This window comes from Schistocerca nitens, chromosome 4 (assembly GCF_023898315.1).
Source record: "Schistocerca nitens isolate TAMUIC-IGC-003100 chromosome 4, iqSchNite1.1, whole genome shotgun sequence".
NCBI lineage: Eukaryota > Metazoa > Arthropoda > Insecta > Orthoptera > Acrididae > Schistocerca > Schistocerca nitens.
Genome location: NC_064617.1, coordinates 988,751,999 through 988,777,452, shown reverse-complemented (window position 1 = coordinate 988,777,452; position 25,454 = coordinate 988,751,999). Strand labels below are relative to the sequence as shown.

General features: G+C 43.0%; 1 protein-coding gene across 1 annotated transcript in view; it reads left to right on the top strand.

The window, feature by feature from the left end:
* The window catches only part of LOC126253707 (neprilysin-4-like), an 823,274-nt gene that overhangs the window by 606,695 nt on the left and 191,125 nt on the right, over positions 1–25,454 (top strand). The window contains exons 5-6 of the mRNA XM_049955239.1: positions 8,549–8,710; positions 21,480–21,563. Of these exons, the coding sequence (XP_049811196.1) occupies positions 8,549–8,710; positions 21,480–21,563 (246 nt within the window). The remainder of the gene's footprint in view (positions 1–8,548; positions 8,711–21,479; positions 21,564–25,454) is intronic.

Sequence of the window (25,454 nt, the reverse complement as noted above, 5' to 3'; positions counted from 1 at the left end):
AATCCACTTTATCAAGGACCTAATTTTCCTAGGGAATCATTTCCTTTCTCCACTAAGCGCTTAAGAAAGAGAACTCTATTTTCACGCTGGCATTATGGCTTCGAATTGCAAGGTTAAAATTATGCATCATACTGTTATATGAAATGAGCTGCCCACGTTTCAAGTGCCAGAAGCTTTCTGAAAGCAAGTCTCTTTTTTTTGCATAAACTTTATGAAATTTTGCCACTGATCAAAGGATCAACTGCCATCCAACTTTATGTTTCCTCTTGACAAAATATTTAGGAGCACATTCAAGAACTCTATCAATCAATGAAAATCTGAATAAGTGCTTACATAGGGACCAACACGTTATTGACTTGCTCGGTTTTTGAAGCTGTTTCTCCTGAATCAATCATCCAATTTTTCTCAAATTGTAATCATTTGTTTGTCTGCACACGGACTTAACATTTATCGAGTTGCGTCTCATTTCGATAATTCCTTCGAGGTGTGTCTCTTTTTTTCCTTTTGTCTTAGAGTGTACAATTGTAAGTTTTGTTCACGTTTCCTCTAAATTCTTCCACCTAATTTTAATGTGTCTCTGATAATCACCTTAAAAGTCGGAGACGCTGCATCCTTTCGGCTTACTAGTAACTCACGGGCATATACCCCAACCTCAACTATGGGACATGTATTGTACATGGTCTACACCGAGTTTGCGAAAGTACCATGGAAAATTACTGCAGAGAAAAACACTTCAATGCTGCTCTGAAGAAGATTCTCGTAAAGGATCCCTATCGTCAAGTTTTGTACCAAGAAATGACAGGGCTTCACCTTCCACAGTTTCCTATCACAATAAGGTTGGGTACTTAGATAAGATGAGCTGTTTTCTTGTGCAAAAACTTTGATAATATCAATCAAAGACTTCATATATTTCATCGGACGCAATACCCATCACGTAGGGCCAACAAGTACTCAACAACAAAGACCTATAGTTGGAACTTTTTGGAGTATATGGCTACAAATATTTGCCTGATGTGATTGAGAGTTTGGAAGAAGAAGGCATGGAGAAGGAGGAACAGTGGAAGAGATTGATCAGTGTTAGAGACATCCTTTTTGGATTTGCTAAAGACAAATTCGAAGAACAATCCAGATGTGGAAGCCTTTGCAGTTTTGACTCAGCTCCAAGCACTAGCGTCTTGTGTGAAAAACATTGAAATGATGTGTGTAGTCCAGTGTAACAGAACTCTGTAAATTTTTGCATCTTTTTATATGTATTTTCACAGCCTTTCCCCCCTTTTCTGAATGTAATTTGTACTTTAAGACCTTTCATTAATAAATACAGTTTGGCATACACTGCAATAATATGGAAATTATTTAATTTCATCAGTAAATTTGGGTGCTGTTATGGGTCAAAAGTTGAATTCTTTATGGAACACCCTTGTAATGATTTTGTGTGGTTCAGTGCCCGGGTGCAAATCTTTTAATTGGACGCCACTTTTCCGATTTGCGTGACTCTAACCTAAACCATTTATCTCTCTGCTTCAAGACTGCTTGTGTCGCAGTCATATGTTATTCGACCCTTTCTTTGAGTTGTCAAGGCTGTACGTCTGGTTGGTTAGGAAGGAACTGAAGTTTGTGATGTCTGAAGATGGGTGTAATCCCGAAACGCGTAACATGTTCTAATAAAAGAGTCAATTGAACATCTCATGACTTTGATGCTAATCCAGACCTGCAATTACAGAGCAGTTTCACTGAATGACTACTTGATCAAGGGATTTGCATCTCAACCTCTGGTGCTTCATTCTTGAGTTGGGTGCACTCAGTTTCCTGTTAATTAGATGCACATGAAACCTGTAACAATCATATACGAAAGGTGGGAAGCGACTAGCTGGGAGCCGAAGTTGCCAGGGCAAAAATAGCATCGGTCCCAAAAAGAACCTGGCGCGTCTCGAAAGCCGTCAGGTGCCGACGCCACACTGCAGCGCACCGCCGTCTGGTTGGTTGCCTGCTCTGCCCCTGCAACTACACGACGTTCCGGTTCTGTCATTTGCAGCGCGACCTGCAGAGGTCCTTCGCGTGCACCGGACCAAAACACAGAGGGTGTGTAAATAGACAAGAGAGGTCGCTCCTGCCACGAATCTTCTGCTGCATCAACCAATGGTACGTGCAGCCAACCAGGAGGAAGTGTACCTCCGCCGTGTGGAAATTTAACACCGGTCCCGCGCCGATCATGGCTTCCACCATCCTTCACACCTACAAATCCTTGATCCACCCCATCCTGTGTTATGCCAGCATTGCTTGGATTTCCGGCCCTAGCAGTTTCTATACCACCCTCCAAATCCTGGAACGCCATGCACTCCACCTCACCTTCTGTATCCACCTTCCATCCCCCACGCACCTCCTCTATGACCTCAACCCCTGCCCCCACCTTCTCCTTTTCCTTGAACACATCCGCACCCTGTATGTTGTCCGCCGACTCGATTCTCCCCCACCCCCTGATGTCCCCCTTCCTCTCCACCCCCACCGCCAACCCGTTGCCGCGCCTTTACCGTTGTGTCCACACCACCTTCTCTCCCAATGCAACTTCCAGCATCTACCCCTCAAGGATGATCAACTTTGCCCTGAAGTCTAACCCTCCAACCAACTATATCCCTCCTGCCTCCTCCTCAGGGCTCCCTCTCCTCCCCCTCCCTTCTCCTGAGTGGCTTTCCCCCTCTTCCACCCCCTCCCTCTCCCGCGCTCCCCTTCAGTGTCTCTGCACTCCTTCCTGCCTTGTCTCCCCTCTTCATCTCCCACCCCACCTGCCTCTAGATACACCCCCTGACCCCCCCTATTCCTTTCATCCCACCCCCTCCCCCGTAGTAACCTTGCTCTCCCCTCTTTTTCCATCCTGTCAGGCCTCTCTCTTGCAGTTTTTATTCTTTGTCATGTGTGCTTTATCTCTTAAAGCGATTTTAAGGTGTCTTTGTTCTGGAGTGTCCACCGGGGGACCGAACCGCACAATAACCCTGGGTTCGGTGTGGGGCGGCGGTGGGGTGAGTTGACTGCTGTGGCCCGTTGTGGGGTTGTGAATCACTGAGGCCTACGGTGGGGACGAAGCCTTTCCGCCGTTTCTAGGTCCCCAGTTCATTAAACACACAGTACACAACCCTCTGTAAAAAGCTTTTAATTTCCTCTTAGGCCTGCTACATCCGCTGCTTTCTGCTTGACGAGCACACTTTTTGCCAAGTCTATAAATCAAATGAGATAAACGCAAAAACTATAAAACACAACACCACGGCTTGCATCGCAATATGAGGCTGATTCCTCACCAAAACACAACCTTCTTTCGATTCATGTTGCCACGAAAACTTCTGATAATTTACGATTCAGCACAGATCTCTAAATAAGCTCATTGCCAACACAAAACGTCGTATTGTTGTTGTACCCAAGACCAGTGCAAATTTTCACCATCGTTATCTTTCATAATATCGACAACAGCGTGGGAAATGGATAACAGAAATTCGTGGCACCACAGTAGGATTTCGGTGAATGAACCAAGCAGTGACGCGTAATGCCACAGCCTGTGGTCGACTGCTGATCTGCGTAATATCCGGCCGTCTTCTCTCAGCGGTCTCCCGGCTCTTTTCTGTGTGCTCATTACGGAAAGTGGAACGAGGCGTTCGCAAGAGTTACCGCAGCTCACGCCTGGAGGACACGCTTTCAGTTGTCTTTTTTCTTGCCGTTAGACTTTTCTCGCTAAGGAATTTTAACATCGTGTCATGCCCACTTGTTACAGCGTTGATACAGGCTGAGCAATGTCATGACGTAATCTGTCTGCACTAATGTCAGAGCGTTGTAATATTGCAAAGACAATGTATGGTTTTTCTGATAATTTAATCACCAGAGGAGGTACTTACTTACCATTTTATTTAAAACGTCAAAAAAGTTCCAATCAGTGAATAAACTGTCTTTCTCTCCAAACGCATTTTGGGTATTATCGGATCTAACGAAAACGAAACCAAAAAGTCCTAAACTGAGATTTCCACCAGTTTCGAGAAATATACAAGTATTTTCAAATGCTACTAGTATTTTGTAAACAGCTGAGTCATTATTGCAATGACTATCTTTACCATGACCCATTCAACATTGGCTACTGGATTAAGGCTTCCTCCAAACTTCTCCATGGTTCACTGTATTCAGCCCTACATACCGACGTTGCTCTTGCATAACTTCTCATGTCGTCTTCCCACTTCCGATAACGATGTCGTCTCAATCCATTCATGGAAAGAATTGTCTTAGTCCATACACCAACCATACTCCTGGATACATATCCAGCCCATTTCCTTTTAAATTTTTTATTACAGCTGTGATTGTTTCCTTGCAATTTGTCCGCTGATCCATGTTTCATTCCCTTTCTTTTCAAGCAACTCGCAACACGCATGTCTCGATTGGTTTTCTAATAAAACGTGCATATATCATAAGCAAAAGTCAAAACTCGTAATTCGTGCTGAATCTAAACTTCCCTTTACGGACACATTGGAACACAAATCCAATCATGTGTAGGTCAACGAAGGTCACAATCGTGGCATGAATGTCCTTTTACAGAAGGTGTTCGAAGTGATGATCATTGGTATCAATGCAGTGCTGCAGTCTTCTTATTATGGATTGAGTTATTTTCCTTATCACTTCGGCACTTATCGAAGCACATGCTCTGACAATTCTCTCTCGCATATCTTCAGGTGTAGTTGGAACGTATTTATATACAATGTCTTTTACGAAACCCCAGAATAAAAACTCGAGAGGCGTCAAGTCTGGCGAACGAGCCGGCCACGACACATCTCCCCTGCGTCCAATCCAACGATTGGGGAATTTCCAGCCATCAGCGAAAAATGTGCCGGACACCCATCGTGTTGATTCAACATTCTGTTCCTTGTTCCTAAAGGTATTTCTTCCAATAACAGACCTAATGTTTCTTGCAGGAATGTGGTGTACTTCCTAACATTAAAATTTTTTTTCGATTAAATAGGGGCCTATAATTCTGTCCCAGAATCCCACACCATACATTCACCGACCATGGTTTTTGGTGTGTAACTTGCTGCAGCCAACACGGAATTTCAGTTGCCCAATAATGCATGTTATGCAAATTACCATTTCCACGGTTCGTGAATGCAGCCCCGTCAGTAAATAAAATCAAATTAATAAATGTGTCATCCCTCTGAATCTGAATTGACCCATCGGCAGAATTCAGTGGGGCGCATACAATCTGTACCAGTTAATTCTTGGTGGAGACTTGTATGGTAACGATGACATCTATGGCGATGCAGAACACGAACATCACTACTCTGGCTAATGCCAGATTCCCGAGCGATTTGACGCGAACTAACACGAGGATCTCGAACCACAGTGGCAAGAGTACGAATTTCCGTTTCCTCGTTAGTAACTTTCCTTTGCCGGATATGTTTCCGACGCGGTTAAGATCCAGTTGTTCTGAAATTATCATACACATATTTAAATGTACGACGTGTACGGTGAGTACGTTGAGGATATCTTTCAGCGTATAAGTCTCTAGCTCTCACTGAATTTCGTTGGCATGCTCCGTAAATGAGAAACATATCGACTTGTTCTTCGAAGGAATACATCATTCACATACGCCTGATTCGACGATGTTAGTCTTACCGTTCCTATTAGTGTTGTGTTGCGAAACCGCCGAATGGTGTTTACATGTCAATGGCACGTTAGATGGATACGCCGTATGCGGCGGATATTTACTATTTGTACGATATATAAGAGATAATTATCAGAGCATGTGCTTCGACAAGTGCCGAAGTGATAAGGAATACCACTCAATCCATGATAAGAAGATTGCAGCACTGCACTGGTACCCATGGCCATCACTTCGAACACCTTCTGTAAATGGACGTTCATGTCACCATTATGACCTTCGTTGACCTTCAAAGACGTTACTGTTACAAAACATTCGATTCGTCTCGATACGCGCTGCCAGAAAATAAGTACCAGGCTATAGCATCCCATTTTAAAAAATAAAGCCGACCTACATATCTCCGAAGCGACCCCACCTAGCAACAAAAAAACCAGCGTCATATTATGGCCCCCGTTGTCCCATGCAACTTTTGTCCCACAAACTTTTCGGCTCCTATCATAGTTTCAGAGTTATTCTAGGTGTCAATAGTTGTTGACTCACCCTGTATAGTCCTTTTACGTAAGCATCAGTGAAACTAACCGAGGAAATGCGAGTCCTCGTGTATGTCGTTCACTTTCGATGACCTGTCCACCCCTGGTAGCGGTGCAGGGCTTATGCGGACGACCTCCTCTTTCTCACCTGCTCCTCCACAAACCAGTATGGAGGTCTTTCCGGTAGCACTCATAATGTCCGTAAGTCGACTATTATGCACATTGGGCGCGGCCTCCCGGCTATGGTGCCGACCCCACTCCCAGTCAGTACCACCCTTCGTTACTTGGGTATCGAATTCACGAGCTCCACACACCGCACAGTGGCCCTCGCTTACCGGCGGCTTTTGCAGTCGATTCGGCACCATGTCCGCGGTCAAGTGCACCGTAACTTAAACCAACTCCAACGTGTGTCCTATGTCAACATGTATGTCGCCCCTAAACTGGTACACGTCGCCCAGATCCTCCCAATGCCGCCGCATCCAATCAGCCTTTGGATATTTCGTGTCAGCAGGGGCACTTTTCAAAGTCCGCTACAACCCTCTAACACTGTGGCCTCGGACTCGTCAACGTGCGGGCGCGTCCTCCGCACCCTTTGTCCACACTCTGTTGCGGCACTGGCAGGGGCCGGTCCCGTCCTTAACACGCAGTCTCTTAGATATCCTCCGACCAGCATCTCTCGATCCACCGATCAATGTGGCACCTATTTCTCCATTATTATACCACGTCGCCAATTGTTTCATAGAAATCAGCTACGTTTAACTAATAATCATTTGTATATGTTTAAATGGTACCTTGAAGAACTGTTGCATCATATATATATATATATATATATATATATATATATATATATATATATATATATATATATATATATATATATATATATCGGATGATCAAAAAGACAGTATAAATTTGAAAACTTAATAAACCACGGAATAATGTAGATAGAGAGGTAAAAATTGACACACATGCTTGGAATGACATGGGGTTTTATTAGAACCACCCCATATTGCTAGACACGTGAAAGATCTATTGCGCGTGTCGTTTGGTGATGATCGTGTGCTCAGCCGCCACTTTCGTCATGCTTGGCCTCCCAGGTCCCCAGACCTCAGTCCATGCGATTAATGGCTTTAGGGTTACCTGAAATCGCAAATGTATCGTGATCGACCGACATCTCTAGGGATGCTGAAAGACAGCATCCGACCTCAATGCCTCACCATAACTCCGGACATGCTTTACAGTGCTGTTCACAACATTATTCCTAGACTACAGCTCTTGTTGAGGAATGATGGACAAATTGAGCATTTCCTGTAAAGAACATGATCTTTGCTTTGTCTTACTTTGTTATGCTAATTATTGCTATTCTGATCAGATGAAGCGCCATCTGTCGGACATTTTTTGAACGTTTGTATTTTTTTTTCGTTATAATAAAAACCCCTGTCATTCCAAGCATGTGTGTCAATTTGTACCTCTGTATCTACATTATTCCGTGATTTATTCAGTTTTCAAATTTTTACTGACTTTTTGATCGCCCTATATATATAAGCTTTAGAAATGTGGTGCTACAGAAGAATGCTGAAGATTAGATTGGTAGATCACATAACTAATGAGGAGGTATTGAATAGAATTGGGGAGAAGAGGAGTTTGTGGCACAACTTGACTAGAAGAAGGGACCGGTTGGTAGGACATGTTCTGAGGCATCAAGTGATCACAAATTTAGCATTGCAGGGCAGCGTGGAGGGTAAAAATCGTAGAGGGAGACCAAGAGAAGACTAAGCACATTCAGAAGGATGTAGGTTGCCGTAGGTAATGGGAGATGAGGGAGCTTGCACGGTATAGAGTAGGACGGAGAGCTGCATCAAACCAGTCTCAGGACTGAAGACAACAACAACATGCCTACACGTCACATGATGCAACACCCTTATCCACGTTCTCATGCATCGACAAAAAAAAGGAAAAAAAAGGAAGAAGACAGAATATGTTATATTTTGTTGTATTTAATGTTATTCTAATATTTTTGTTTAACTAACAATCATTTGTATATGTTTAAATGGTACCTTGAAGAACTGTTTCATCGTATATATATATATATATGTGTGTGTGTGTGTATACTGTTAGTTTGTTCAATAAAAAAAGAAAGTGGTCAGCGTGACGGAATGTCATACCTAATGGCCCTGGTTCGATTCCCGGCTGGGTCGGAGATTTTTCTCCGCTTAGGGGCTTAGTGTTGTGTTGTCCTTATCATCATCATTGCATCCCCTTCGACACGCAAGTCGCCGAAGTGACGTCAACTCGAAAGACTTTCACCAGGCGAACGGTCTACCCGAAGGGAGGCCCTAGCCACACGGCATTGCTATTTACTTCCGACGACCTGAAGCCGTGACTTGTGTTGCAGCATCGCGGATCCTGGAGTCTCTGGACACGACGGCGGAGCCGTGCGAGGACTTCTACCAGTTCGCGTGCGGCGGCTGGATCCGGCGCCACCCGGTGCCCGAGTCGCAGTCCTCGTGGGACCAGTTCCGCCTGCTGCGCGAGGACCTGCTCATCGACCTCAGGGGTGAGCAGGTCACCTGCGGATTTACCGCTTCTACTATTTACGTTCAACCTACGGCTCTCTGAACTAGGCTGGGTGGCGCATATCCGATGTAGTAAACCGGATCAGAGGGTGCGAGTGAGATGTGGCTCTTCACGGAACTGTTCTGCAGGTGCAAGTCTACAGTCAGTGGCTAAGCGTGCTCCATCAAACTGACGGCCCGCCTCCACCCCGAGTACTTTGAAACACCCCCGTTATTATTTTTATATTTTAATGACATTATCAAATAAATAGGAGCTGATCGGCGTTACGTGCTTTGGCAGCTGTTTCAGTCGGAGTTTAGCTGCTCAGTAATACTAAATTCAAGGAATATAGTTTTAGCAGTAATTAAGGTCAAGTACATTTGCACTAATTAAGGTCCCAAAAAACACCGACACGCTTTAGGGTCGGATTCCGTACCTCAAAACAAGCAAAAATGCCTGTTAAACGTGGGTCGAAAAAGGCATACCTGAAAAGCTATGAGTACTTGTAGATCGCGCTTGTCCGACACACATCTCTTCTACTGAACAAGAGTTCATAGCTCTTCAGGTATGCCGCTTTCGGCCCATGTTTAATAGGTTTACCTCTTCCGAAAATATGGAAAGCAAAGAGCTTGAAGTAGAAGAGATGAATTTCATACTATCGAAGACAAACAAGTGCTCAGAGCTCTTAAGCTATGCGTTTCAGAGTCCACGTTTAGTTGACTTTCTTTCTCTTGTTTGGGTGTAAGGAACCTCCCACTAAAACTTGTTGGTGTTTTTCTGAGTACACACAGTTCAGTCGTCAAACACAACAGAAGTCAGCCACTAGCTCTTTCATACAAATCTACTCATGTCTAATGTCAACACAGGTCCAGTATATCAAAATATTGTCACACGCTGTTATAAAAATCAGCGATCCACTCTGCAGTCTATTGGTCGCAGCGGTAGACGCGAGCCGTACTATCGGCATTCCTTGTTGAAAGTCACTTTTTGGTGCAAACACTTTGTCACCATTCCCTGTACTTTCGTTTTACTGGAGGTCAACCAACAGCGACGGGGACGCACTCGTCCGGTACATTTCAGTCCGCCTCTTCCCTCTACGTCACTACTACCGCGCTCTGCTTGCTGACTGCCTCAGACAACAGTATCACTCACTCAGCGGACTCGCCTCTTGACAGTCGACTGCTGGCTTTTCCCCAGCCTGTGTCAGCAAGCCGGCCGCTGTGGCCGAGCGGTTCTACGCGCTTCAGTCTGGAACCGCGCGACCATGCCTAGGGCGTGGATGTGTGTGATGTCCTTAGGTTAGTTAGGTTCAAGTGGTTCTAAGTTCTAGGGGACTGATGACCTCAGATGTTAAGTCCCATAGTGCTCAGAGCCATTTGAACCATTTTTTTTTTTTGTCAGCAAACCATGTTTATCTCTGAATAAGGTACCGTGAATCCCTTACTACTGCTGGCAGTAGGTAGCGTTGGTAGTTGAAAGGGCTCGTCCGACAACGAGAATAAGCACAAACCAAGTTTGTTTATAGCTTACCTATTGTGAATACTGGCTCTATATTTAGCTGGAAACGTAGTAGGTGAATATGGATTGGGGCTAAGAAATGAAAGAGGAAGCCGCCTGGTAGAATTTTGCACAGAGCACAACTTAATCATAGCTAATACTTGGTTTAAGAATCATGATAGAAGGTTGTATACATGGAAGAACCCTGGAGATACTAAAAGGTATCAGATAGACTATATAATGGTAAGACAGAGATTTAGGAACCAGGTTTTAAATTGTAAGACATTTCCAGGGGCAGATGTGGACTCTGACCACAATCTATTGGTTATGACCTGTAGGTTAAAACTGAAGAAACTGCAAAAAGGTGGGAATTTAAGGAGATGGGACCTGGATAAACTGAAAGAACCAGAGGTTGTACAGAGTTTCAGGGAGAGCATAAGGGAACAATTGACGGGAATGGGGGAAAGAAATACAGTAGAAGAAGAATGGGTAGCTTTGAGGGATGAAGTAGTGAAGGCAGCAGAGGATCAAGTAGGTAAAAAGACGAAGGCTAGTAGAAATCCTTGGGTAACAGAAGAAATATTGAATTTAATTGATGAAAGGAGAAAATATAAAAATGCAGTAAATGAAGCAGGCAAAAAGGAATACAAACGTCTCAAAAATGAGATCGACAGGAAGTGCAAAATGGCTAAGCAGGCATGGCTAGAGGACAAATGTAAGGATGTAGAGGCTTATCTCACTAGGGGTAAGATAGATACTGCCTACAGGAAAATTAAAGAGACCTTTGGAGATAAGAGAACCACTTGTATGAACATCAAGAGCTCAGATGGAAACCCAGTTCTAAGCAAAGAAGGGAAAGCAGAAAGGTGGAAGGAGTATATAGAGGGTCTATACAAGGGCGATGTACTTGAGGACAATATTATGGAAATGGAAGAGGATGTAGATGAAGATGAAATGGGAGATACGATACTGCGTGAAGAATTTGACAGAGCACTGAAAGACCTGAGTCGAAACAAGGCCCCCGGAGTAGACAACATTCCATTGGAACTACTGACGGCTTTGGGAGAGCCAGCCCTGACGAAACTCTACCATCTGGTAAGCAAGATGTATGAAACAGGCGAAATACCCTCAGACTTCAAGAAGAATATAATAATTCCAATTCCAAAGAAAGCAGGTGTTGACAGATGTGAGAATTACCGGACAATCAGTTTAATAAGCCACAGCTGCAAAATACTAACACGAATTCTTTACAGACGAATGGAAAAACTAGTAGAAGCCGACCTCGGGGAAGATCAGTTTGGATTCCGTAGAAATACTGGAACACGTGAGGCAATACTGACCTTACGACTTATCTTAGAAGAAAGATTAAGGAAAGGCATACCTACGTTTCTAGCATTTGTAGACTTAGAGAAAGCTTTTGACAATGTTGACTGGAATACTCTCTTTCAAATTCTAAAGGTGGCAGGGGTAAAATACAGGGAGCGAAAGGCTATTTACAATTTGTACAGAAACCAGATGGCAGTTATAAGAGTCGAGGGGCATGAAAGGGAAGCAGTGGTTGGGAAGGGAGTAAGACAGGGTTGTAGCCTCTCCCCGATGTTATTCAATCTGTATATTGAGCAAGCAGTAAAGGAAACAAAAGAAAAATTCGGAGTAGGTATTAAAATCCATGGAGAAGAAATAAAAACTTTGAGGTTCGCCGATGACATTGTAATTCTGTCAGAGACAGCAAAGGACTTGGAAGAGCAGTTGAACGGAATGGACAGTGTCTTGAAAGGAGGGTATAAGATGAACATCAACAAAAGCAAAACGAGGATAATGGAATGTAGTCGAATTAAGTCGGGTGATGTTGAAGGTATTAGATTAGGAAATGAGACACTTAAAGTAGTAAAGGAGTTTTGCTATTTGGGGAGCAAAATAACTGATGATGGTCGAAGTAGAGAGGATATAAAATGTAGACTGGCAATGGCAAGGAAAGCGTTTCTGAAGAAGAGAAATTTGTTAACATCGAGTATAGATTTAAGTGTCAGGAAGTCTTTTCTGAAAGTATTTGTATGGAGTGTAGCCATGTATGGACGTGAAACATGGACGATAAATAGTTTGGACAAGAAGAGAATAGAAGCTTTCGAAATGTGGTGCTACAGAAGAATGCTGAAGATTAGATGGGTAGATCACATAACTAATGAGGAGGTACTGAATAGGATTGGGGAGAAGAGGAGTTTGTGGCACAACTTGACCAGAAGAAGGGATCGGTTGGTAGGACATGTTCTGAGGCATCAAGGGATCACCAATTTAGTATTGGAGGGCAGCGTGGAGGGTAAAAATCGTAGGGGGAGACCAAGAGATGCATACACTAAGCAGATTCAGAAGGATGTAGGTTGCAGTAGGTACTGGGAGATGAAGAAGTTTGCACAGGATAGAGTAGCATGGAGAGCTGCATCAAACCAGTCTCAGGACTGAAGACCACAACAACAACAACAACATATTTAGCTGACGGAGCCCTATGAGACCAACACGCTATACGAAGTGACCATCATCACAGCAACAGCAATACACCTTGCTGTCTATTTACAATGGTAACTCAGTAAGCATCTGTACTTTCCTTGTTATCGTCTCTAGGCTGGCAGTACAGCTTAGTGCAAACGCCAGCACCTAGATCGCACCATCCTCTTCACGTCTAACAAGAGTTCGCTTTGAATTGTTGAGGAGAATACATGGTTGCGCCAATCTTCGTTTCCACCGATGAGGACCAGCGTTCTCTAATCCGTATTTTGTGCTCTGAAAGTGTCACAAGAAGTGAAACCCATAGAACATTCTATAGAGGCAATGTTTTACCACAGCTAAGAGCTAACAGCGAGGAAATATCAGGACGTAAAATGATATCCACTACGGACTCCAACACAGAGCAAGTTTGTGGTCTCAAAAATGTTCAAATGTCTGTGAAATCTTATGGGACTTAACTGCTAAGGTCATCAGTCCCTAAGCTTACACACTACTTAACCTAATTTATCCTAAGGACAAACACACACACCCATACCCGAGGGAGGACTCGAACCTCCGCCGGGACCAGCCGGTTTGTGGTCTGATTTAGAATAACCGATAAGTGACTGACGAAGAAATGGCAGACCAAATGCACGTTAGTCATAGTTCTGTATGTGACATAAATCTTAACTGGCTCAGCTTTCGTAAATTCTGTGCAAGATGGGTCCAAAGATAACTCAATGAAGAGAACACTCACAACAGTGTAAGAATCAATTATCAGATTCCCTCACGTTAAAAAAGGTAAAACGTTCTTGAAATGAATCATCCCTATAGATGAAACATAGTATCATCTCTTCGAACCAGAGAGCAAAACACAGAGCAGGGAATGGAAGCAGCCAAATGAAATTCCAAGAGTCAGCCGTGAACAGGAAAAACGATTCTCACAATTTGTTCTGATTCACAAGAGCACTACCTGGAAAGGGGGTCAGAAGTAAAAAGCTGCCAGTACGATGACATGTAACGAATTTAAGCCTGTAATTTGAAACAAACGACGAAGTGTTATCAAAGGACGTTCTCTATTTGCATGACAACGCGCTTCCACATACTGCGATCTACACCGTTCAAACACTCCAGAATATGTGTCTCTAAATATTGGACGCCCTGCATGCAGTCTTGATTTCGCCCCGTCGGATTTCCATTCGTTTGGTCCGCTTAAAGATGGTTGAAGAGGCAGTCGCTTCAACTCCGACGAATAGGTCAAGGAAGTAGGGAATACGTGGTTTGCTGCTCTAACGAGAAAATGTTTTTTATGCTTGCAACCACGGTCCTAGTGCGCTTAAAACCAAGTGACTGTGTTGCAAAACGATGTCGTTGTAAATTTTCTACTGTTGTTATAACAAATTAGAAAAGCGTTGTGGTGAAACTTGTTATCCTGGTGTCTGTAGAGGTACAAATGAATGCACTATTAGCAAGGGATAATTGGAGCAAGGTTTTGTTCATCTTGATTAAGTCTGGAGAAATTAAATCACAGTTCCAATTTTTTCTAAACTAATTCCTTGTCTCAGCTACAAGAGCTTATTAGATTATGGCTGCCAAACAAGCCATTAAGTGTTTCTTCTGACGCTTTGCAGACAAACTTATTGTCTTCTGTCATCAGTTACATTGTTTCTGTGGCAGCTTCAAGGACGTATAAGTGACTACGACAAGTTTCGCTCGTAAAAGGCCATTTTCAGATCTCGATAAGTTGGTTATAGTGTTACATAATACTCGATTTTAATATCGATACGTGGGTTCACGGTACCATTCATAATCAGTTGCAAGTCGTCATAGCTGTAACTGAAACAAATATGTAGTTAAAACTCTTGTTGCAGGACACGCCAGCTACTAAATATGTCGCACAACTATCGACTTTCCTGTCACACAGATAAACAGTACGCAATCATATGCAGGTTACGTCTTCGTATTTTTGTCTCAGGAACTAAAATAACCTCAGTTCCACGATTTCGACGAAGATTTTCGAGAGCTTTCCCTCAGCTGTAAGCAAATGTTCCCAGTTGGGTCCTTGATCAAAAATAACTGTACAGATGATCGGATCTTGAACAACCCCCTATATTCCTCCGGGTAAAGAAAAGACGAAAATTTGTATCAACAGTTGTGTTACTGTGGTGTTAAACACACAGACTGGCTAAGTACTTGAGTACAGTACGTTGACAGCAGTCTTGTGTCTTTAATAACAAAATTACTTTCCCGTAATAAAAGAAAATAACATTTTCTCCTCCTTTCCTGTAGGCCACACTCTTTCTGCTAGAATACACCGGTAAAAGAATAATTATGTTATACCGCAATTAATATTTCAGCCTCTTTTTGTTCTTTTTATTACGTAATGCTCTTCAGTCCCAAGCAGCACAGCGTAATTTTAATATTCATCCCGATGTTAGCAGCAAGTATACAGTTGGTAGCAAATATTTGTATCCGTAATGAAGTGCTGTCTACAAACAAACTTCTGTTTGTGTATTATGTGTTGGCAAACGTGTAACGTGTACACTTGGCCGCGAAAATATAAAAAAGGTGAAAGTTGCAGATAAATAAATGCCAAATCATGTCAACACAGACATCGGCAACACTCAGAAGCTCACCGAAGGTAGCAATATGGATACTCGGTTTTGTCGTCACGGAAACATGTTTATGAGAATAGTTCATCTGGGCGTACTTTAAAATATACTGATTTCGTTCCATTACTATCCTTTCTAGGACTGAATGGTATGGACTATGAGACATAATACCGATGATCTAACTTGGTAGCCAAAGCGTAAATAAAATTACGTCGAACTAATACTGCCGAAGAAACTATATGTGTACGGTTACCTAAACTGCATAGTTAATGAAACTGTTTCTACAAGCTATACAATGCTTCTGAACTTCGGAGTCTCATCAGATTATTTTTTTTTTGTACCAGTTTCTTAGTCATCAGTTTCAGTATTTTGTTCATTCCTCTTATCTGTGTAGGAATAAAACACATACTGTATAGAGAGTACCTTACAAACAATTTGAAGCAGTTTTTTCTGTAGGCTATTCAGTATAGGTTTTTATTGTGATATGAAACGTTTTACGAGAATAAATATTACATATAAGGTCAATGAAAGCTATAAGTTGGCTTGACATAAAGAGCTGTCGTCTCTCTCCCATACTCACGAAGGCACACGAGGGAGTACATAGGGAAAGAGTGCAAGATGTAAAACTGCGACTTCACATCAGAAGTGACTGGGGTGCATGCACCGGACAGCTAGTGTGAACGAGAAGAGCCTCCCGTGCCTCGGAGCGAATCAGCGAATGTCTCAACACCTGATGACCCCCACAGGAAGCTGATTACTGTACGCACTATATTCCGTTCTCCTTTAACAAAGCTCCCCGTTTGCGCCTTCTGAAAAGGAAGGCTGGCAACCTGCAACGCCACAATGTTAACACAATTGCATGCCCCCCAGGCGCCAAGTCTGTGTCTTGAAGTGTATGTAGTCGACTTGCTCAGCAACATGTTCATTTAGTGTAACATTGGAATAGAATCTTCAGAATGTATGGTGGCTACTCACACCTCCATAATTTTCTTGTATTTACACCAAAATAAGAAAAATATCTAAGGTACTATTTCAAATACAATGTGTTATATAATTCCAGAATGAGATTTTCACTCTGTAGCGGAGTGTGCGCTGATATGAAACTTCCTGGTAGACTGTGTGCCACCATACCGAGACTCGAACTCAGGACCTTTGCCTTTCGCGGTCAAGTGCTCCACCGTCTGAGCTACCCAAGCACGACTCACGCCCCGTCCTCACAGCTTCACTTCTGCCAGTATCTCGTCTCCTACCTTCCAAATTTCACAGAAACTCTTCTGCGAACCACTTGCCCGCGAAAGACAAAGGTCCCGAGTTCGAGTCTCGGAGCGGCACACAGTTTTAATATGCTAGGAAGTTCGTTACATAATTGCTTAAGATTAAATATTGCACTACTTGATTTACGTCTAGTGCTCTTTCTTAAGACGTTACATTTAATTGTGCTTAAATTCCAATAACAGATTGCATGAAATGGAAAATACTAAGTGTTTCCAAATGACGGGTTTTGTGCGCCATTCAGCCTCCAATTATCACGTGCCAGTGGTGTATTCACTTTCGGTTTCTGTTTTGAACAGAATGACAGAGCCTATTTACAAACTTGTTTAAAATATATTACGCTTATTTCAATATAAACAATGTATCGGACACTTTACTGAGAAAAATGTCCAGCAAAACTGAAGTTGCAATGAGTATGAACAAAAAAGTATGAAGTGAAGAATGTACGTGGTATATGGGAATGTCTGTCTCAGCAGAAAATGAAATGACGTGCCAAAATTTATATTAATTCCCAAAAATATGTTATCGAGGACCCAGAAAATGCTCATTAAAGCCTGCAGGGTATTTTAACGTGGGAGATTAAAATATATTTTTATTTATCACTAGTAATTAGTTCTTTTAACACACGCACGTCATAAATCAGTTTTCACAGTCCTAACTAACGTACAGGTTTAATATGTCGCTATTAGTCAAAATAAGTTGACAGTTCGGTGTTAAGTAAGAGGCATTTCATTCAGGCCCGTCGACGGACAAATCCGAATAAACGGGCGACTGAGAATACATCTGTCCCTGTGCTTACTGTCAACGACATATCAGCAGGTTCCATGCGAGTCTCATTTTTTTTATATCGAAGAATCAATGCTCTTACATCTCCCGTCTCACGAAGAAAGAAACGGTACTTAAACGGTGGTGTAATAAAGTTGGTATTCCGTCGACACGTTGTTCACAGGTGGAAATCAAAGCAAACCACATTCTTTGGACGCTAATGCTCGTAAAACGAGTATAATAGTACCTTACCTGTGGTAAGGATCCCACACCACGCAGCAAAAGAGGACAGACAGGCGTAGTGTAGGCAGTCTCTTTAGTAGGTGTTGCATCTTCTGTTCTGCCAATAAAAAGCAGTCCTTGGTTCGCCTTCCCCACAACATTTTTCTTTATGTTCTCTCCAATTTAAGTTGTTCGTAATTGTAATTCCTAGGTATTTAGTTGAATTTACGGCCTTTAGATTAGACTGATTTATCATGTAATCAAAGTTCAACGGATTCCTTTTAGCACTCATGTGGATGACCTGACACTTTTCATTATTTAGGGCCAATTGCCAATTTTCACACCATTCAGATATCTTATCTAAATCGTTTTGCTATTTTCTTTGATCTTCTGATGAGTTTACAAGACGGTATACGAGAGTATCATCTCTAAACAACCTAAGACGGCTACTCAGATTGTGTCCTGAATCTTTTAGGAACAACAGAGAACCTATAACACTACCTCGGGGAAAGCCAGAAATAACTTCTGTTGTAGTCGATAACTTTTCGTCAATTACTACAAACTGTGACCTCTGTGACAGAAAATGACGAATCCAGTCACATAACACAAGCATGCGATTTAACTACGAGCAGCTTGTGAGTTACAGTGTCAAAAGCCTTCTGGAACTGTAGGAATACGGAATCAATTTGAAATCCCTTGTCAATAGCTTTCAACACTTCGTGCGGGTAAAGACCTAGATGTGTTTCACAAGAACAATGTATTCTAAATCGGTGTTGACTGTGTGTCAATAGACCGTTCTCTTCGAAGTAATTCATAATGTTGGAACACAATATGTGTTCCAAAATCCCGCTGCCTTTGATATGTGCCTGTAATTTCGTGGATTACTCCTATTTCCTGAATATTGGTGTGACCTGCGCAACTTTATAGTTTTTGGGTACGGATCTTCCGTCGAAAGAGCGGTTCTATTTGATCATTTAGTATGGGGCTGTGGCATTACTATCCTCTGAAAGGAACCTAATTGGTATAGTTTGAACCGGAAGACTTCAAAAATGTTTAAATGTGTGTGAAATCGTATGGGACTTAACTGCTAAGGTCATCAGTCCCTAAGCTTACACACTACTTAACCTAAATTATCCTAAGGACAAACACACAGACCCATGCCCGAGGGGGGACTCGAACCTCCGCCGGCAGCAGCCGCACAGCCCTTGACTGCAGCGCGTCAGACCACTCGGCTAATCCCGCGCGGCCTGGAAGACTTGCTTTTATTAAGTGATTTAAGTTGGTTCGCTACTCCGAGGACAGCCACTTCTGAGTTCCGTTGTCTTTTAGCACCCGTAATGAGGTTGGACGATGGCGGGAGACTTGTGCCTTCAGCTAACCCCACAACCAAGAATCACGCGGATTGTGCTCTGGGGGCCTGGCAGGAAAAGCTCACGGACGTGGCGGCTCAGTACGCGATCATCACCAAATGATGTGTGCAAGAGATCTTTCACACGTGTAGCAACGTGGGGGGGGGGGGGGGGGGGGGGCGCTGTGCTGCATAAAAGTCGTACTACCCAGCAGGTGTTCATCAGCCAGGCTAGGGACGATATGAGTCTCTCTCTTACCGTAGCTCATTTTATAGACGATTCTCATGCTTCATCAGTGACGTGTTTCCGTCCAGCGCCATTTTTTCGCCAGTTTTTGCACTCGTTTCTGGTTTCAATAAAACTCCATACCATTTCAGGCGAGTGTCAATTTTTATCTGTGTACCTACATTATTCCGTGAATTAGTGCATTTTAACGAACTTTTGGGTCACCCTTATATCTCTCGTAAAATGGAAGACTGTTACTTCCGTACCTCTTCTTAGCGTGAAGTGTGGCACACCACAAAATCTCCAGAAAAAACTACACTACTGGCCATTAAAATTGCTACACCAAGAATAAATGCAGATGGTAATCGGGTATTCATTGGACAAATATATTATACTAGAACTGACATGTGATTACATTTTCACGCAATTTGGCTGAATAGATCCTGAGAAATCAGTGCCCAGAACAACCACCTCTAAGGGTAATAGCGGTCTTGATACGCGTGGGCATTGAGTCAAACAGAGCTCGGATGGCGTGTACAGGTACAGCTGCCCATGCAGCTTCAACACGATACCACAGTATCATCAAGAGTAGTGACTGGCGTATTGTGACGAGCCAGTTGCTCGGCCACCATTGACCAGACGTTTTCAGTTGGTGAGAGACCTGGAAAATGTGCTGGCCAGGGCAGCAGTCGAACATTTTCTGTATCCAGCAAGGCCCGTACAGGACCTGCAAATTGCGGTCGTGCATTATCCTGCTGAAACGTAGGGTTTCGCACGGATCGAATGAAGGGTAGAGCCACGGGTTGTAAAACATCTGAAATGTAACGTCCACTGTTCAAAGTGCCGTCAATGCGAACAAGAGGTGACCGAGACGTGTAACCAATGGCTCCCCATACCATGACGCCTGGTGATACGGCAGTATGACGATGACGAATACACGCTTCCAAAAAATTGTTCAAATGGCTCTGAGTACTATGGGACTTAACATCTGAGGTCATCAGTCCCCTAGACGTAGAACTACTTAAACCTAACTAACCTAAGGACATCAGACACATCCATGCCCGAGGCAGGATTCGACCCTGCGGCCGTTGCAGCAGCACGGCTCCAGACTGAAGCGCCTAGAACCGCTCGGCCCCAGTGGCCGGCACACGCTTCCAATTTGCGTTCACCGTGATGTCGCTAAACACGAATGCGAGCATCATGATGCTGTAAACAGAACCTGGATTCATGCGGATAAATGACGTTTTGCGATTCGTGCACCCAGGTTCGTCGTTGAGTACAGCATCGCAGGCGCTCCTGTCTGTGATGCAGCGTCAAAGGTAACCGCAGCCATGGTCTCCGAGCTGATAGTTCATGCTGCTGCAAACGTCGTCGAACTGTTCGAGCAGATGGTTGTTGTCTTGCAAACATCCCCCTCTGTTGACGAGACGCGACTGCACGATCCGTTACAGCCATGCGGATAAGATGCCTGTCATCTCGACAGCTAGTGGTTCAAATGGCTCTGAGCACTATGGGACTTAACAGTTATGGTCATCAGTCCCCAGAACTTAGAACTACTTAAACCTAACTAACCTAAGGACAGCACACAACACCCAGTCATCACGTGGCAGAGAAAAACGACAGCTAGTGATACGAGGCCGTTGGGATCCAGCACGGGGTTCCGTATTACCCTCCTGAACCCACCGATTCCAAATTCTGTTAACAGTCATTGGATCTCGACCAACGCCAGCAGCAATGTCGCGATACGATAAACCGCAATCGCGATAGGCTACAATCCGACCTTTGTCAAAGTCGGGAACGTGATGGTACGCATTTCTCCTCCTTACACGAGGCATCACAACAACGTTTCACCAGGCAACGCCGGTCAACTGCTGTTTGCGTATGAGAAATCGGTTGGAAACTTTCCACATGTCAGTACGTTGTAGGTGTCGCCACCGGAGCCAACCTTGTGTGAATTCTGTGAAAAGCTAATCATTTGCATATCACAGCATCTTCTTCCTGTCGGTTAAATTTCGCGTCTGTAGCACGTCATCTTCGTGGTGTAACAATTTTAATGGCCAGTAGTGTACTAAGGCGGGCAGATGCTGTTCGTCTGACGTTGTCCAATTCCTCTCGTTGCTGTAGTTCAACAATGACTGGTCCATAATGCATGCCGTGGCTGCATGCCCCGGATGTGAGGCATTCCGGGCATCTGTCCCGCTGTGGCAACAGTTCATTCTCAACAAGTTGGCATAACTCGTCGTTCGCTTCTCGGTAGTAGCTATTATTTTTCCTGTTTTTAATCTTCAATGTATTTCATCGCTGACGTGTTCCTCTGTTTATGTATGTATCGCATCACTTGTTGCAGAGCTGCTGGAGGCCGAGGACAGGGACGACGACCTGCGGCCAGTGAAACAGGCGCGGGCGCTGTACAAGACCTGTCTGGACGTGGGTGAGTCTCCAGTGGTGGTCGTGGCCTAGTGACTTTGGTTGGTAATCAGTCCTCCGACCCGGGGTCGAACCCCGCCACCGCTTAGTAAAAATCGTCAGCAGTGGCGGACGAAGACTTCTAGCATAAGACGTCACCCTTGCCTTGTCAAAGAAGGTGGAACAGCGGACACAGTTTCAGGGCACTCTCTTGCTCTTGGGCTAAGATACTCCATTTAAAAGTGGAAGAATTATCAATGATAAAAGGTATGAGAACGCGGAAGGCAATGGAAACCACTACATTAAAGACACATAACATGTATCAACACGACATATGGCCCGTAATTGAAAAAGTGTCATGATGATCTCCCCATTGGTAAAACATTCCGGAATAGTCCCCCATCCGGATCTCTGGGAAGGGACAGCCAAGTGGGAGGTGACCGTGAGAAAAAGACTGAATAAACAACGCAACGATAGCTTTGGGCGTGTCGTGGTGTTGTGTCGGCTACTGTGGGAGCCAGCACCAAGTTTTGATAGCCATCGGCTGTCAGGGGTAGCGCTGTATACAGATCCTGCCTTGGAGGCGGTTATGTGGGAGATGTGTTCGCAACAACCGCTTATTGTGTTCGCAGTAGATGATATGGAGACGCATGAAATTTTGAGAAAAATGGAGCGTACGAAACATCCTCATGTCACTAAATTCCTTATCTGCCGCATTGCCCTGAGCGCATTACGTGCCTTCACTGTACCCAACAGATGAACCTACCATTCAAACCCCGGCTCCTCCCGTTCGCCCACAGTATCTGCGGAAGCAGCCAATACACTGCTCGACATCAAGGCATGTTGGAATTTTGGGGCAGCGAAGTGGCGGATGCGGCAGGATGCACCAACACAAGCAAATCGTATTGTCCACCTACAATCCGTAATCTCGCTGTTGGGGAGAGGCCTCAACGCGTCATTATGAGGAGGAATGATTAGAAGTTAGGGAAACCTGATCTTGGCGTAACTCCTTGCAGCCAGTGATGAGGAACGAAGACCCTTTAACACGCCTCTAGAAAGCCTTCTGCTTTTTGAATCACAGTTCCCTCCTCCAACGAGAAAATTCACCAATATACGCTGCTTGTAGCGTACAGCTCTCCGTACATCTTATTTTGGATGAGTTCATGCAGTTAACTAACGACAATGTAGACCACAATTTTGCACTCTTTCTTTTGTCATGACGCACTTGCACGATCAGAATTGTAAATTCCTGTTCCTTGTCTCAGGAAAATACAGCACAGCCTGATCACGTAGCTTGTTCTTATCAAGATACGTTTAGAATTTTCTACAATTATCGTATATTTTTATTTTCGACATTTTCGTTCATTGTTTATTTTAATTTCTGTTTTGGACTGATTTTATTTTAGGAGAGAATAGAAGCATTTGAGCTCTGGGGCTAACGAGCACCATGTCGTGAGCCCTCAGGCCAAAGCGAGGAGGAAAGTCGTTACAATTAAAAGTGTTAACTTTTGAATGATTAAGCTGCGTCATATTCCTCTTCAGATTTCTTATCAAAAAATTGGCGTTTCTCTCCATCTGTTGAGCTCCCCGACAATACCAGGATACAATCCAGAGGAAGGGATCAAACGTCAAGTTTTGGAAAAGTTTCAAGAATATCATCATGCACCCAGAAGATTTTACCTTCAATGGCAACGACAACGAAAGAAGCAAAAGATGTCATTAAATTTGGGTCGCTGCGTGTGAATCTGGCTCGTGTCTCTGCTAGAATCAGTGCAATGAAGTTTAATTTTGAGGGCTTTAAAGGTCTCGTATGACGTGTTAAACAGAAGTTAGCAAGAGAAGAAGTGACTAACGACTTAATAAAAGTAAAATAAATTTTTGTTGTCCCTCTTTAGCAGGCAGGTGTTAACGATAACGAGTATTGAGATGAAAGGGAAAGATATTTGACTATTTTCGCAGGAGACTTTGGTGAGTTCACGAAGAAAATAAATGAGTAAGTTTAAGGAATGAGTATCAGTGTTAGAGAACAGGGTTTTGTTAAACTTAACGAAAGAGATAAAATTCGGAAGCAGTAGGTACTACAAACAATAGATATACGTAAAACTGTGAATGGAAGAAAGGAAAAGATTGGTGGAATATTTCCTAGGCCCTCCATGATTAGGTAACTTGCTTCTTGAAGGGACACTGGAATGAGAAAATGTAGCGACACGCTAAGATTCGAGTATCTAGAAAAGACCATAGAGGATGTTCGGTGTAGCAGCAGATATACGGAAATGGAAAAATGAGTTCAAAAGACAAAGAAATAACAGCAGTCTAATGACTGATGTCTAAAATAGCAATACATTATTTTTTATATGTTAATTGGTAATGGGACTTCTGAAAAGATATTCATAAAAATTTGTTGGCAAAATGTATCGATGTACGAGTATTTTCAATACAATTTTTTCTGTTTTCTATAACATGCGATCTCTGTTTCTTTGAGGTTTATTTGTGAACAGATAGACATTTTCTTAATTTGCAGAAAACTTAAACACAGATAAAGAGCTTTTCTTCTTACTAATATTATGTTCGTGGTGAATATTAAGACCGCTACAAACTTATGACAATGCAATTTCCTTGAACAAAAGCGATTTTTTGTAATCTTACAACTTCTAAATATATTCAGAAAAGTGCCCTACAAAATATAAATCGTCTTCGTAGAGATATTTATTATTAAACTTCTATTGAAATCAACGATCTTCCATTTTCCGCTCCGTTTATTGAACCAGTGTGTAGCAACAGCACAAGTTCGTGGTCCACGCCAGCTATTAGTTCATAAACTATATATATATTCGGAAACGAATTACAGTTCGGTAACTCCGAAGATTGTTCAATTCGCATCGTTTGTCTCCGGCACAAATCACGCCAGAAATGTTACCTAGGGTGGAACATTCTTTTTATCCACTATGTATTTTCGCCTCTTTTTTTACATTTACCTCGTGATTTACATTCCTGTCGACAGAGATAAAGATCTGTAACTTCCCCACGGCGCTTTCTCCGAAATAAACCGTTTAAATGAAGATTAATTCTTTTCGAGCGAGGATTTAAAGCGAGAACAATGCTGATATAAAACACCGTTCGCTAACTCAGTCAAACGTAATCTTTTGACAGGAATTAATTTCATTTTTCTCCTCTTCGCGTGTTTCAAAGCACCGCTTTTTAAAAACGGCAAATTTTACAGAGCGTCAGAAGAGCATTGGACGGACAGAAGCAACGGGGAGAGATTTCGCTTAATTCGTCAAATAAATGCTTGTCTCTCCATGTTTACTGAAGATGATGTAAATAAACTGGTTTATTTTCAGTCTCTAGTTTCTTGCTACCGACATTTTTGCCTTACATTAAAAATAAAACTGTGTAAATGGAAAACTGGGAATGATAACATTTCGCTTATCCGCTGGTTTCACTAAATGTGTTTAAACTGTCTTTACCGCTTGTATGTGTTCTTTTACTTTTATCCCATGCAGTAGTTTCATTTCAGATGTTGTTCTTTGCATGTATAACACGTCCATCCCGAAACTCATTGTTTAACGGAGACTTTCATTTGCCCATCATAACTTACAGAACTGTTTGTTGTTGATTTATGTAACACATTCCATTAAGTCACTGAATCGAACTATTCAAAATGAATTCGAGTTGTGAGTCTATGCGTTTGGTTGTCCTGCACTTTCTCCTGATTCGTGTCAGATGTTTTACCTACTTTTTTGTCTTTTTATGCTGACTTCCAAGGCTTTTTCTCTTGCGATAGCCTTCGCAGTTCTATATACTTAATACACGTAGCAGTGTCGGCAATACATTTTGCATATTTTGATCATTTTCTGTCCTGGTAATTGTCTCCCTCCCTTCATTGCGGCGTTAACTGTACTTGAAAGAATATATG